The 15,169-nt window shown below is 40.2% G+C and overlaps 1 protein-coding gene across 3 annotated transcripts in view; it reads right to left on the bottom strand.

Moving 5' to 3' along the window:
- IQGAP2 (IQ motif containing GTPase activating protein 2) overlaps positions 1–15,169 on the bottom strand; it is a 286,377-nt gene that overhangs the window by 125,938 nt on the left and 145,270 nt on the right. For all 3 annotated transcript variants that reach the window (XM_060295905.1, XM_030846123.2, XM_060295906.1), the window contains exons 4-5: positions 7,891–7,968; positions 4,131–4,207 (exon numbers count right to left, since the gene is read on the bottom strand). In XM_060295905.1, the coding sequence (XP_060151888.1) occupies positions 4,131–4,207; positions 7,891–7,968 (155 nt within the window). The remainder of the gene's footprint in view (positions 1–4,130; positions 4,208–7,890; positions 7,969–15,169) is intronic.

Genomic DNA, 15,169 nt, shown 5'->3' with positions numbered 1-15,169 from the left:
AATAACAATAAAATGAGAGGTTAGCAAGCTTCCTGTTTAAAAAAAAATTAGTGGATAGATAACAAAAATACGAGTGAAACTTGTAGTATGGATTTTTAGGATAGGTTTAAGTGTAGTAAGTTTTTAATAATGTATCTGGGCGTTTTACTTGTGTTTTAAGGTATTTGAGGTGTGCAAAAAAGCAGTCTACTGGGACTTTCCTGGAAGTCCAGTGGTTAAGACTTTGCCTTCCAATGCAGGGGGTGTAGGTTCGATCCCTGGTCAGGGAGCTAAGATCCCACATGCCTCGTGGCCAAAAATCAAAAAACATAACACAGAAGCAATATTGTAACAAATTCAATAAAGACTTTAAAAAAATGGTCAACATCAAAAAAAAATTGGGGGGCTTCCCTGGTGGCGCAGTGGTTAAGAGTCCGTCTGCAAATGCAGGGGACACGGGTTCGTGCCCTGGTCCGGGAAGATCCCACATGCCGCGGAGCAGCTGGGCCCGTGAGCCATGGCCGCTGAGCCTGCGCATCCGGAGCCTGTGCTCCGCAATGGGAGAGGCCACAACAGTGAGAGGCCCACTTAACGCAAAAAAAAAAAAAATTTTTTTTAAAAGAAAGCAATCTACTAAATTTAATAATTTAAAGGAATTCAACTGTATAATGTTTAAACATTTAACAGTTGCTTAATACACTGAGCAATAAATAATAGGCAAAAAGTGTTCTTTTCCATGGCTTCCAGACAGAAAAAAAATTAGTAGTAACTCGTTAGCAAGGCTCTCACTCCATGAGGTGGCTCCTTTTATTGTGCAGGCTTTAAATATTCCAAATAAAGCCACAAAAGGAAAACATGCCACATATATATTTTAAGTCCAAAACACCAAAATAGTTACAAACAGTCATTGTCACTTGGTACTGAAATGTCAGCGTCTGGAGCAGAGAAAGGTTTATTGCAGGGCCAAGCAAGGAGAACGGGCAGCTCGTGCTCAAAAGACCCGAACTCTCTGATGGCTTTCAGGCAAGGGTTTTAAAGACAATGTTAGGGGAGAGGGTCCTAAAAAGCAGGATCAGCTCGGATTGGTCGGTGGGGAGGTAACAGGGTGATGTTCTGGGAATCTCAACCTTCTGGTTCCAACAAGTCTGAGGTCTACACGCTTATGCTCAGCATGTAGTCACCATCCTCTACCCGGGTGAGGGTCTTAGTTTCCGCAGAACTCAGAGATGTGCATCAGATTGTTATCCATATCCCTTCAGGAGGAACTAGGAGTCCTGTGTCCTAATCATTTACTCCTTGAGACTGCTCTTTGGAACTGGGGGAAGGCCTAGGAAACAAAAGTCTTTTTTTTCTGTCCACAAGAGACAGGGGACATGGAGGGGGTTCTGTACCCAGGAAGGCCCTAGAGGGTCCTGCTCACCAAATCCACCCTTTTCTTTGAGACTCCTCAATCTTGAGGGGGAACAGGTACAGGATAAGAAGGTGAATAAAGTTTTAGATAGAGAGGTTAATCATAAACTTGCCAGAAGAACGCAGTCTTAGGGGGACTCAGTTTCAAATTTTCCAATGTTTTCTACAATGAACATATTTTTTACTTTAAATAAGGAAAAGATGATAAACATTTCTTTGAAAAGAGCATGAGGCCACTCGTTACTGAGGTGAGTCTCTACATGAGGCAGAGCTCCAGAATTCCCAGCGGGGCTGCTGCGCTAACATTAGCTGGAGTCTGGGCTTGAGAACACCCAGCTGAACTGACAGAGAGAGCGATGAATGGCAGGCCTGGGCACGGGGGTTAGAAATCAAGTGAAAAGGTGAGGCAGGCAGGAAAAGGGAAAAGTAGACACAAGCAGGAAGCAAGGGCAAGAACCCAGGGCATCTTAATGAGGTTGTTAAGCCCAAATCAAGAAGACAGGGAACACTAACACACCACTGTAAAGCAATTATACTCCAATAAAGATGTTAAAAAAAAAAGAAGACAGGGAACAGATGACCAGCCGGCAGGGCCAGGCGTGAATTCTGTAGATCAAGTCAAGCCCACAGGTTGGGGCAGGAGGAAGGCAGAGGATCTTCCTGCCTGGCTCCTGATCTAGAATCAGAACTTCTGACCTGCTTAATTCCCTGGCAGGTAATGCCAACTCTCTACACCAACAACACTGCTGTATCTGCAGCCAGGATGTAACGGCTGAGGATGTCTTTGTTCATTTTCAGCACCACTTCTAATCATGCAGTGAGGTCAAACACACTGTACTTATGAAATGGCTCTGCTATCCAGCTTCCAAATGTGTCTGGCCCAACAGAGCAGAATATCAGCCTCGTCTGCATTCTAAACCATCGCAGGAAAACGTTTTGATAGAAAACACTTTAGATACACCTGAGACTTCTCCGTTCCCTATCAAGGAGCAGCCATACGGTAAGTTGAGAACAGAGAAAAGTGAAGGAGAGTCTCCCAGAGAATGCCGTTTATTAAGAGAACATTGCTTTTCAAGATCCTACTTTAAAAATTCCTACTTAAGGTCAGATCTGGTGAATAACATTCGGCAGGAATCTGCTCCAGTAACGGAGACTTCCAGGATGAGTAACTAAACACCTGAGAAAAACCTTCGGAGAAAGCAGGAAGTTGCCTTTTCTTTGTTTACCAAGCTGTTCAAGCCATTGTTGAAACTATGGCAGGCATACATTTGTAAGCCTCGGTGCTGTTCTCTGTAACTTCTTTGCAACAGTGACATCACCAGAAAGGAACTTAGCCCACCATTTCTTTATAAGCTGCTTACATTAACACCCCAGGTGTCCACTGCAGGAAATCAATTTAAGCTTACAGAAGACACCCATGAGCAGGCTATGGATTTGGAGATTAGCACCCTCATGCATGGATACCATAATGATTAACTAATGGCTGGCTTAGCAGGTCACGAAGTGTTAAGCGATGATTCTAGGCACTGAAAAGCATTTGACCAAGAATGTTGGGCAACATATTTGATAATATTCCTCAAAATGAGCACTTGTGCACAAAAAGTTTTTAGAAAACCTGCTGGAATAATGATATACTAGCCACATATGAGGGGGCAGGCATAGAAGCGTTTTTTTCCCAGTTGTCCTAAATTACTAGAGTAAAAGGAAATCACAGAATAGGCACCTACATTTGGTCTGTATTTCAAGCAACTGTCATCTTCCAAAGAAATCTCGTAAGGACTGATGGGGTGGGAGAATCAAATTATTTGACATAATCGAAATTCTTTAGTAAGCCAGCATTGTAATGAATTATTATAAAAATCTTCTCCTTTGGAGAGGAAGAAAGCCAGGAAGAAGTTAATATAAACCTCTAGGCTGAAGACGGTGCCAGGAAAATGACTTCTAGTGATACAAACACAAGGCAGATGTTCTAAAAGAAATTTAAAATTTAATTAGACGTGAAGCCTTCCAGCCATTACCTGTGTACACACAAGACAACAGCCACAAACTAGATTTTTAGAATCATTTTTGTTACCATCTAAAAATCACATTGCTCCCAGGCCAATAAGGTAAGAAACAATCTGTGACTGGTAGAATTTCAATATTTAAAAACATTAAGATATCAAACAATTGCTTTAAAAAAATGAATGTATCGCGATTTGACTAATTTAAAGCAACGTCTAAGTTTCTTCTTTACCCTTACGGTACAAGTTCCAGTGAATGAAAGTTCAAAAGACTTTTTCATAGTGATTTTTATTAATCTATGCTAAGAATTGAGCCAAGCTAATGATTTTAAGAGTATGAAAACCAAATGTATGACTATTAAAGCTGTTCATTTGATGCATTTTGGCTATATTTGTAAAGCAGATCATAACTGAAGAATATGGTAGCACATTATTATCAGATTCCTAGAAATTTCAATTAAAATTTTCTCCTTATTATACTCACAGGTCTTTCATTCATTTTCTGGTTTTCTGTTTTGAAATGGATTAAAAAAACAGAAAAATATTTTTCAAGTTCAAGTATTGTTTTTATGTGACAATTACCTTCATTTTATACCAGCAAATTTAGAACTCAATTTAAAAAGAAGTTCAGATTATTAAAAAAAACTTGAAATAAAAAAAAAGAGCTCCCTTTCAAAACTGAAATTGTGGTTTTATTTAAATTTACTTCCTAGACTTCAAATGTATTTTTTTTCCCACCTCAGTGCGTGAATGCAATATATCATTCTTGGTATGTTTTTCCGGTCATAGACATCTGTTGTTTCTGGGTAAAATATCTGGAAAACAAAAGGGAAAAATGTGTTTATTATTTTCACAATTATTTTAACCCTCCCAAATGACCCTACTCTGATTGTCCTTGCTGTTCTATATTTATTTAAATGAAGAGGACACTCCAGTTGTGCCTCATCTTGTTCTACATGCGGACCAATCACTGCATCTGGTCCCCTGCCTGACAGCGCCTCCTAGTGGCTCAGGAGAGTGGGGGATTCACAGTCAGCCACTCCAAGAAGGCTTTGTCCACAGGGCTGTGTAGCAGTTTCATTGCACAAGGCATGAGCCCATGTAGGCTTTGCTTTCTGTATCAGAGTCACTCTTTTGACTGCCCAGAGAAGGGTGTCCTCTTGAAAGCATTTTATTACGTTGTTAAGAACTTGGCTACACAGTTCTGTAAATATGCGTGTACACACATACAATGCACACATATGCATGTATTACTTTAAGCAGAAAAAAAAAGTATCCATTTTTGCTGAATAAAATCTGGCAAGTAGATAAAGTATGAAAGAAAAATACCTATAACCCCACCTCCAGATTGTCACTATTAGCATTTTGGTATATTTTCTTCCAGTCTTTTTTCTGTATGTCTCTGATTTTTTATATTTATGTATGTGAGTGTTTAAAAACCAAACTGCATGTATTACAAACCTATTTAACACTTAATAGAACATGACTGTTTTACATTCCTTTCATTACTCTGTAAGAACATTATTTCTAAATAGATGCATATGATTCTTTGATATTTTTGAACCATAATTATAACCAGTTCTCCAGGGTTGAACAATTTTCTACCCCCAATTTTGTCCCTATTATAAGTCACTACAATAAATATCCCTGCATTTTCTGAGCACCTGACTGCGTCTTTTGGATAACCATCTATGTATGGAGTTAGGAGACTGAAAAGTCTGCACACTAAAACTTTTAATACACCTTTATACTCTTCTTGAGCTGGAAACTAAAAGCCTAATAAGAAACAGATTTCAGAATGGGGCACCAAAAATGAGTAATTAGGATTGAAGCTTCTGAGATTAAGATAAGCTTGTTGGCATTACTTGCTTTCAGTAAATATTTTATAAAATTTGACATAAAAACTAAAATTAAATCATGTACCATATGGTAGTACTTGATACTCAAGCACAATTTTCTACTGGACATTGAAAAAAGCTAAGAAAAGAGACAAGCAAAGCTTCTTCAGCTACAAATGTACAGTCACTGAGTGCTTACAGAAATATCTGTAGCTTATGAAATTGCAAAGGTCTTTCCAACTTTCCTTTAATACTTTTGCTGTTAAAGTATCAATGAGAAGAGGATTCCCAATTCAGAAGAATATGACTGGGTTTAAAATTCTACTATGTAAGCAGAGGACCACTATAACTCTCCCTCTCTTCCTTAAACAAGAACCTTTTACATTGATATTTCTCCTGGAAAATCATCATGAGTATGTCTTCTTCTTCAATTTATAGAAGAAGATGGGATCAATGTATAGTTTACCGAAACGTTTTCTTCAACATTGTAACTCCAATGTGTAACATGACACTGAGCACAGGGTAGGCAGTTCATATTGCTAAATGAAGGCATTAATTAATATATCAAAGTCAATTCAGTATACTGTTGGCCTCTCATTTCCTGAAATGTAATGTATCACTGACTTCATAATAAACATCAGGGTTAAAATAGAATCTGTTACATGGATCACTTGTTTGGCTTAAAATCAAAATAAATGTGGTCCAACATACACACAATTTGAGAAGGTTTAAATCATAATGAAATTATCCTAATTTAACATATGCTGCCTCATACAGAAAAACTGCATTTCAATGTCTGTCGTTATTAATCTGTTTACCACTCAACACCCTGTTAGTACTTACTAAATTGCAGTTTAGAAATAAATATGAACTCTCTATTATAACTATTGCCCAGAAAGGAACACTATTCAATGTTTTTAACATTTTAGAAGGGAAAGTAGTTTGATTAAAAAAAGGCAAAATAAAATAGATCAACATTGACTATTGCAAGAAAAAAGGAGCTGAGTTAAAACAGGTATTAGCACAAATGTATTAAAAAAAAGGCATTCATAATTTACATGAAGGAGTCCTTTGTTTTCGTTGTGGGGTGTGTTTTTAATTGCAAACCTGGATTACTAATAAGAACAACAACATAGGTCTAAATAAGTCAGTAGCCGATACCCTTGCTGGACCACTCTTAAATCATTTCTTTAAAATAGCTGTACATATTAAGCAATTCAAAAAAGGGAGCTGCTGGTACATATAGAAACCTGATGGATCTCAAGTGAATTATGCTTAGTGAAAACAGTCAATCTCAAAAGGTTACCTACTGTATGGTTCCATTTCTATAACATTCTCAAAATGACAAAACTATAGAGATAGAGAATAGATTAGTGGCTGCCAGGAGACAGGGCTGGGGAAGGGATGCTATATATAATGTCCAACCTCTCTGCAGTATCTGCATCTTGATTGTGGTGGTGGTCACACAAATCTATTCATGCATAGAACTACACACACACACACACACACACACACACACACACACACACAAATGAATGCATATAAAAATGGTGAACACTGAATAAAGTCTGGAGTCTAGTTAACATTAATACACCAATGTCAATTTAATTCTGTACTACAGTTATGAGATGTCACCATTAGGGGAAGCTGAATGAAGTTTACATGAAGATGTACTATTTTTGCAACTTCCTGTGATTCTAAAATTATTTCAAAATAAGAAGTTTAAGAAATAGCTCTACAATTTCTATCACATGTAATTATTTCTTCATTTCCTCCACTTGTCTATATATCTCACAGGTGTAAGGGTGCCTGCTCTTTGAATTTAACAAGTTCTGAATATTTGCTGAATGAGTTTTATTTGGAAGACCTATTTCAAGAGTAAGAGCTCTAACCCCCTAGCCAGTAAAATTTAAAGTGATACTATGATTTATAATAATACTTTATCGAAATAAATTTATAATGATGATTTATAGTGATACAATATATACGGATGCAACGAGACGTGGAATCTTAAGTATAAAAAGCAACACAAAAAAGGGAGGTGGCTCTTCTAGATCAACTATCTACCAGCCAAAGCCTGCTCCGACCTTGTTTAATTTATTTTTTTCTTTTTTTTTTTTTTTTTGCGGTACGCGGGCCTCTCACTGTGGTGGCCTCTCCCATTGTGGAGCACAGGCTCTGGACGTGCAGGCTCAGCGGCCATGGCTCACGGGCCCAGCTGCTCCACGGCATGTGGGATCTTCCCGGACCGGGGCGCGAACCCGTGTCCCCTGCATCGGCAGGCGGACTCTCAACAACTGTGCCACCAGGGAAGTCCTAATTTATTATTTTTTTAATTTATTTATTTTTATATTAAGTGGGTTTTTTTCTTTTTTTTTCTTTTTTAACATCTTTATTAGAGTATAATTGCTTTGCAATGGTGTGTCAGTATCTGCTTTATACCTTGTTTAATTTATACACATTTTCACCTGGCTGCTCTCAGTCTGAGTTCTTGCCATATGTTACTTTTTACAGGCCTTTCCATATTTCTGTTAGTTCTCACATTTTTCATTTCTGAGGCAATAAGGACATTTGCTGCATTAACGTACCCCAGTCTGCTAAATTTCTTTCCACAGTGAGGTGTTTGCATTACTCCTTTTGTCTTCCCAGTTCAGGCTTACCTTGGGTAGACCAATAGACTCCATCGCTCTTAACCACTGGACGGTGTTATCCGTGTGTCGAAAATGAAGGCCCGACTTCTAACGTGAGAATGCGTGATGGTTGGGGGAGGGGGAGTGGAAAGAAGGGAACGCACAAACAGTGAGTCAAAAAAGTAATAACTTTTTTCATTAGCAGGATGCTTTCAATTGTCTTTCTCCTAGAATCGTGTTATGAACGCTCATATAAAACAACCAGAGATCCAATAAAGGAGATGACACTATCTCAGCAACACTCCAACCATTTGGGATGGACCGTCCCAGTTCCCAGAATTCACACGTTTGAGGTAATTCTGAACTAGAATCTCAAAGACCATTTTCTGTCTAGCACGCCTTAGGATGTTTTATGAGACACACGTGCACATACATGAGCATGGGCACACGTGCACACACACACACACCCCATGTCAAGACTGTGGCAACCATAGCTGAGAGGACTGTAACTTCAAGAAAAAAAAGGATTTTTAGAAGACTAAAGGCCTTTTTTTTGGTGGTTTCTGGCTCTGCCAAACCATTTTTTCTGATCACGAATGTAGTACGATTTCTGTAAAAAACCTGAAAAATGTAGAAAAATACAAAGATGAAAACAAAAAGCACCCCACGATTCAGAGCTGATTTTAGTATTTATTCCTTCTATAATCTAATTGTAATCTTGGCCTTGTACAAGAAGTAAGCTTTCACTGGAAATATTTTACAAGACCTTTTTCTACTCATATAATAAAAATAGGCTATGTTTTCCATTCCTAACAGTCCTAATCTGCCAGCCATTATTTTCTCCATAAATAAAGTATTCTTGTTGCTATTTCATGAAGTTTTTTCAGGCAATGAACCATTGTGAGCTTTAAAATGATCTTATATATTTCATTAGTTAAATGTGTACCATAATGTTATGTATTTTATTTTCATTTCAAATAAAATAAGAAGTAACTACAGCAAGTTTCATCATAACTAACACCCAGTGGTAGATCATCACGTTCAGAAAGTCTAGCTCTTCTCTTTTCTGAAGGGAAAAAGGGTCATCTTACGTGACCTTTTACAATTTAATAGTTGGAAAGCATTTTTGTTGCTGTAAGGAATTATGAAGTATAAGCTAATTAACATTTGACAAATATTTACGTGCTTTTGATAGTGGCCACTATTTTTTTTTTTTTTTGCGGTACGCGGGCCTCTCACTGCTGTGGCCTCTCCCGTTGCGGAGCACAGGCTCCGGATGCACAGGCTCAGCGGCCATGGCTTACAGGCCCAGCCGCTCCGCGGCATGTGGGATCTTCCCGGACCGGGGCACGAACCCGTGTCCCTTGCATCGGCAGGCGGACTCTCAACCACTGCGCCACCAGGGAAGCCCAGTGGCCACTATTTATTAAGATTGGACTGTGTGTGTCAAGCACTTTACATAAATTATCTCTGATTTTCAAAACACCCTGCAAGGTAGTTATCATTCTCATTTTTTAGAGATGATGAAATCCAGGCCAAAAAGATGAAGTGACTTGCCTAAAGTCAAACAGCTGTTAAGGGGCTGAGCTGGGATTCAAGACTAGGTCTCTGTGGATCTTAAAACCTTTCCTGTGCTAACACTCCCCAGGGAAGAGGGCAGGACATAATGACCAGGGGGTTATTCTTCACAGGGAAGAGATTAGCTAATTACTATGAAATAACTAGAGGGAGGGGGAAGTGTACGGAAAGAGAGGAAGGATGGAAAAGAATAAAGAGAGAGAGAGCACACAGACAGTTAACAGCCAGGTGGTAGTGTCTGAGGGTAACTCGGCATCAACTTTTGCAGAATACAAACACTTCTCAGACACGGCCGCTCTGCGACCGTGGAGGGACAAAGCGGAGGTAATCCTCAATCACGTCAGGGCAGAGGACCTCAACACCACAAAGTAACTAAACATCACCCTCTTCCAACTAAGACGGGCGACTTAGTTCTTGTCTGATGTCAATCTGGTTCCTATTCAATATTCTCACCTCCTAGATAAAAATTACCAAGATACCAAACTGATCGCGCTTTCCGACAACACTGCAACGATCCTTGCGCTTCCCTAAATCCTTATTAGAATCACTCAGTACAAGCTCAAATCTCCACTAAGCTATTTTCTCTTCCTTATAGCTCCGTGGGTATGCATTTTTTCTTGGCAAATCATATTTAAATAAATATAATTTTATGTTGGTTTCTGAGAGTCTTTGGCTGGTAGCCTTCAACAATCCAAATTATATAACAAAAACATCCCATCCATTTAGTGGTTTCATTAGCTAGGTAACCTCAGGAAAGTTACAAATCTCTTTGAACCTTGGTTCCTCGGCTACAAAAGGGAATAGTATGCTTCTTTGGGTTGAGGATTTCATGAGATTTATACATATAACACTTAGTTGCAAAGTACACCTAAAATGCAATAAATGTTAGTTATTGTAATTATAAGACTGGGCTTGAAACTTTTATTCACCTGTAAGGTCAGAAAAAGGTTTAGCGCTTCATGTGAGAGGCACTGAAGGAAAGGGTGGTTATCAGAGTCATATTTCTACGGTAAATGAGTGATAGATTTTAAATCCTTCGTCCGCTTTAAACACCTGAGGAATGCTGACCTCAGAACCCTATGGTCCATGCCTGCCTATTTAAGGAGTAAGCTTCAGTGAGCGAACTGCATTAACATCTTCAATCTACCACGTTTACTTCAATTAGAACAAAAACAATCTTCCAAACAGGCTCAAAATAATCTTAGTCTACTATAACCATTTATAACTTGTCTACTTTTTCACCAGTCCTACACTAATATTAATATATTAGGCCAGGTGGTATGTCTATAGTCATAACTTGGCCAAGGGCTGTTACTGCACATCTACCTAATTTCTTTCATGTATTAGACTAGAGAGTATATGCTGATTTTCTACTGCTGAGCTACTACAGCACCAGCAAAAAGGATTACTGCAGTTTAAATTGAATAGGTGAGGTATTACGTAAGACTTCTTTGGATGGTAACTTCTTACATATCAGGATCAAAGCATTTTAGAACTATGAGGTAGTTTAAAACCAGTAATTATTCTAATTTGCTCATTTTATAGATGAGGCAACTGATGCCCTAAGTATTTAAGACACTCGAGTTGACCTAACTTGTTGAGCTCTGGATCAAGACTAGCTTGCAGAATTCCCTGACTTCTAGTCCAAATATTCTGGTTAATTTACTGCTCACAGAGCCTCAGGACAAACACCTGTAACACTTACAGTGTAACACTTACAGTGTGCTTACCTCTGTCAGGCAGGCACTGGGCCTTGCATAGATCACATTTGTTCTTCACAATTTCTCAACAAGGTTGATATTGTTACTATTTTCCCACTTTACATTGGAGGAAACTGAAGCTCACAGAGGCAAAGTTAGTGGCGAAGCCAGATTCTGAGGTGTTTCGGTTCTACAGCTCATACTACTGACCACTATGTACATGCTTTCCCTATCTAAGGCCCACCTAAATGTTCAATGCACGTTTATTGTACGTCTGCAACTGTCAATGCACTGTCCAGAGTGATAGTGTTCTTTGGCTTCGAGCCTTATCAGACTGAATCCTCTCCAAGGAATGCCCCTCCTACCTCCTCCTCTTTCTCTTGGTCATCCTAGTTGGCTTGGGAACATTCATCCTTCAAGCCCCACCATGGAGACCTTCCTGGCTTCTTTACCAGCCCAACCCCCTTTAGAACTGACCACACTATTCTTGGTTGGCTCCTACCATCTACCCAGCCGTCTTCTCTTCACTGCCTTCCACCCATTTCCAGCCCCTTTCCAGGATTCACCCTTTGTTTTCCCTCTTGAATCCACTCACTTCTTGTCTCTGCAGGCCACTGTCACCTGTCACCTGGACTGAGTAATCCCCTCATGCACTCTGCCTGCATGTCCACCCTCCGTCCAATGTGTTCTCCACATAGCAGTAGAGAAATCTTTCTAAAGCACATACTGTACCATGATGTCTCTGCCAACACTGAAACAGCTTCCCCCTGTACTTAGGTTGAAGTCACTCATTGTACTTAGGTCCTCCATGTGTCACTGAGTAATCTGTCTCTGCTTCCCTCCTGGTCTCATTTCTTACCACTGTCCCTCACCGTAGCCTTTCAGCCACTCAACTTGGCCAAGCTCTTTTCTTCCTTGAGCTTCTCACAAATGGGTCCCTTCTCTCTGGACCATCCTCCCCATTCCCTACCCTTAACTCTCCACATGGACGAGTTTCCTCTCATTCTTCCAGCCTCAGAGTAAATGTCTCCTCAGAGAAGCCCATGGCCATCTGTCAATAATTCTGGCTTTCATTTCTTCCTTCATACACTTATCACAATTCACAACTGTCTATTTTACTCACAGTCTCTCTCTCCAACTGACCATGAAATCATGTCTTACCTGCTGCCCAGTCTGCCACTGGTGCCTGGAACAGTGGCTGCCACATGGTAGGTACTAATAAGTACTGTATGGATAATTGAGTCATATCCTTTACGTATTTCTATCTTAGGACAATTTTATCTGCTTTCTGTATAACTTTATTAAAATGTATTATATTAATGTGTGTCTGCCTATAGTCAAACCTTTGTAGACTCTAAGAAAAAAACTGCCTGGGGTGATTATTAAGAATGCAGCTTCCTGGGTCCCTGGCTAAGATTCTGCCTGACTCAGTAGTCTGGGATGGGGCCCAAAAGTTGACGTTTTTACACACACCCATCAGGGGGTCCCACAGGAAGTTTGAGCATCACACTTAGAGGAAGAGTTTCAGTAAATATTGAATAAAGTACTGAATAAAGCGTAGAAGACAAGAAACGGAGCACTCTGGCTTACTACGAACTACTGTCATTCGTTCCTTCACCCAACAGCTATTTCCGCAGCACACCCTATGGGCCAGAACCTGCACCATTCACTGGGGATATGACAGAGGAGACACACACAGTTCTTGCCTTCGTGACAAAATAATCATTACAGTACTCTGTGGTGTGTCCTTGTGTGCATGGCATGATCATGCAACTCAGACCTGGAAGGGGGGTGGTGGGAATGGTCAGGGAAAGAATACTCATCACTGGAAGGTTTAACTCTAATACCTAGCATATCTTTCTAAACCTAAGTTAATGAGGGGCCAAGGCTGTACATAAGCTGGCAGACAAAGAGGATGGGGCAGCATGAAAGCTCCCATCTACTTGGCTCAAAGCCATCAACAGTGCCACACCTGAGGCCTTGCGATTCAGGACAGAGCTTTTGCATCGGGGACACGCTGCCCAACAGGTGGGTCATATTTTACGGCTGCAGTCCAGGCAGACCCTGCAGTGAGCACCCAGCCTCACTGAGCTCATGGTTTCCAGATGGCACACCAAGAGACAGGCCTAGGTTAGCAAGTGTTCCCTCGTGTTTCAACGTCTCTCGCAGTCCCGTGATTTAGTGCTCCTTAGAAAGGGCCACGTGCGTGACGGGCTTTAGACCTGAAGAGCACATGAACGGGAAGCTAAGTCTCCTGCCCACTAATACTGGTCTCCTTGCATTTCTGTAGAAGAAATGAAATGGCCTTAACATAAAAACTTATGATTACATGGCAAATCACTGACAATTTCCATTCAAGGACACTTTCAAGGATTTAATAAAAGGAGAAAAAGAAAAGCCTTTTTTTTTTTTAAGAAAAGCCTCTTTTCTCCAGTGAATTAACAGAGGGGTAGTTTCCATTTGTCCCGTGTTTCTCCCACATCACAGCTGGCATCTACCACCCTCCATCCACCACCTCCCTTCTTTCCATGCCTCTCCTAGCAGCCTTTCTTCTGTGCACCCCAGTGGAGGCCTGGCGGCACGGGTGACAGCAACATAGAACACTTCCCTCTGTCACGATGTTTTGCTCAGGGATGTCATCATCTGCTTAGGCGCCACAGGTATTTTATTTTTTAACAAGAAATTGGAATCACTTCCCCATCCCCATCCCAAAGAGAAGCTGCTACTGATTCAAATGATAGGATCTCTGATGCCAGGAGGAAACAGCACCTGTTTAAGTTGCCATGAGGGGGTCCACAGCTAAACTGGGAAGAGACACCTATATTCAAGGTGTATAATGTGCCAGGAGAGGGAAGAATCAGCCCACCCGCTGCTCTGAGTCTCACCTTCACTAAAGGTCTGTCTTTCTGGCCTGATTCTCACTATTCACACATCAAAATACCCACAATCCCTTTCCAGGGAGGCCTGGCGCCAACTACACTTTAACTCTATCATCAAATCTACATGGCTGGGGCTTCCCTGGTGGCACGGTGGTTGAGAGTCCGCCTGCCGATGCAGGGGACATGGGTTCGTGCCCCGGTCCAGGAAGATCCCACATGCCGCGGAGCGGCTAGGCCCGTGAGCCATGGCCGCTGAGCCTGCGCGTCTGGAGCCTGTGCTCCGCAACGGGAGAGGCCACAACAGTGAGAGGCCCGTGTACCGCAAAAAAAAAAAAAAAAAAAAAATCTACATGGCTGTTAGTACTAATAGGCCTAGATCTTGGTAACTACCATTACAGTCATGAAAATAAAACAAAAATCGTGCTCTAAAATGTGGATAAATGTTCATTTATTTTGTGACAAGGGGGATAGAAATTATTTTTTTACCGTGTCTGAACTTTTAAAGTATTCCTCGAAAAAAAAAACCAAACTTTAATTTTGGCTGGCTAAGTCATTTGTTTCACTTAAGTCTTACAAAAGGTCGAAAACTTACTCTAGGGAGAAACATCTAGAGTTAATAAACACATGACTTAATAAACTCAAACTTATTTTAAGATATGCAAACACTTCTATTCATAACGTTATTCAAGGCAGAAACTTTTGCTCAATTCCCTTTTGGGCTAGATGATGAAAAGAGAGTTGTCAAAAAAGATGTCAATTCATCTTGTCTACTGTTAGCATAAACCATTACTCAAACATTTGCTCTGAATTCAATATACACATTTAAAAAATAAACTTTGTCTCAATAACAACTGAAGGGTAGTGTGACATGCAATAAATGGAAAATCATTCCATTTTCAACTATACTTAATGTTACCCTTGAAATTTTAAGAGAAATAACTTTTAAGGATACTTGAAAATCTGCAGATAAAAAATACTGATAAAAAAACCAAACACAATATATTAAGAAAATAAAGAATCAAGTTTCAAAGAAGCTTTAGAAACCCTGACCCAAAGCGGAGAATGGATCACATGTTCCAGGAGGGAACAGCACACTTTTTTTTTTTTTTTTTTTTTGGTACGCGGGCCTCTCACTGTTGTGGCCTCTCCCGT

Source organism: Globicephala melas, chromosome 3 (assembly GCF_963455315.2).
Source record: "Globicephala melas chromosome 3, mGloMel1.2, whole genome shotgun sequence".
NCBI classification, from domain to species: Eukaryota; Metazoa; Chordata; class Mammalia; order Artiodactyla; family Delphinidae; genus Globicephala; species Globicephala melas.
Note: the sequence above shows the minus strand (reverse complement) of the source record. Positions and strands in the feature narration are given on the sequence as shown.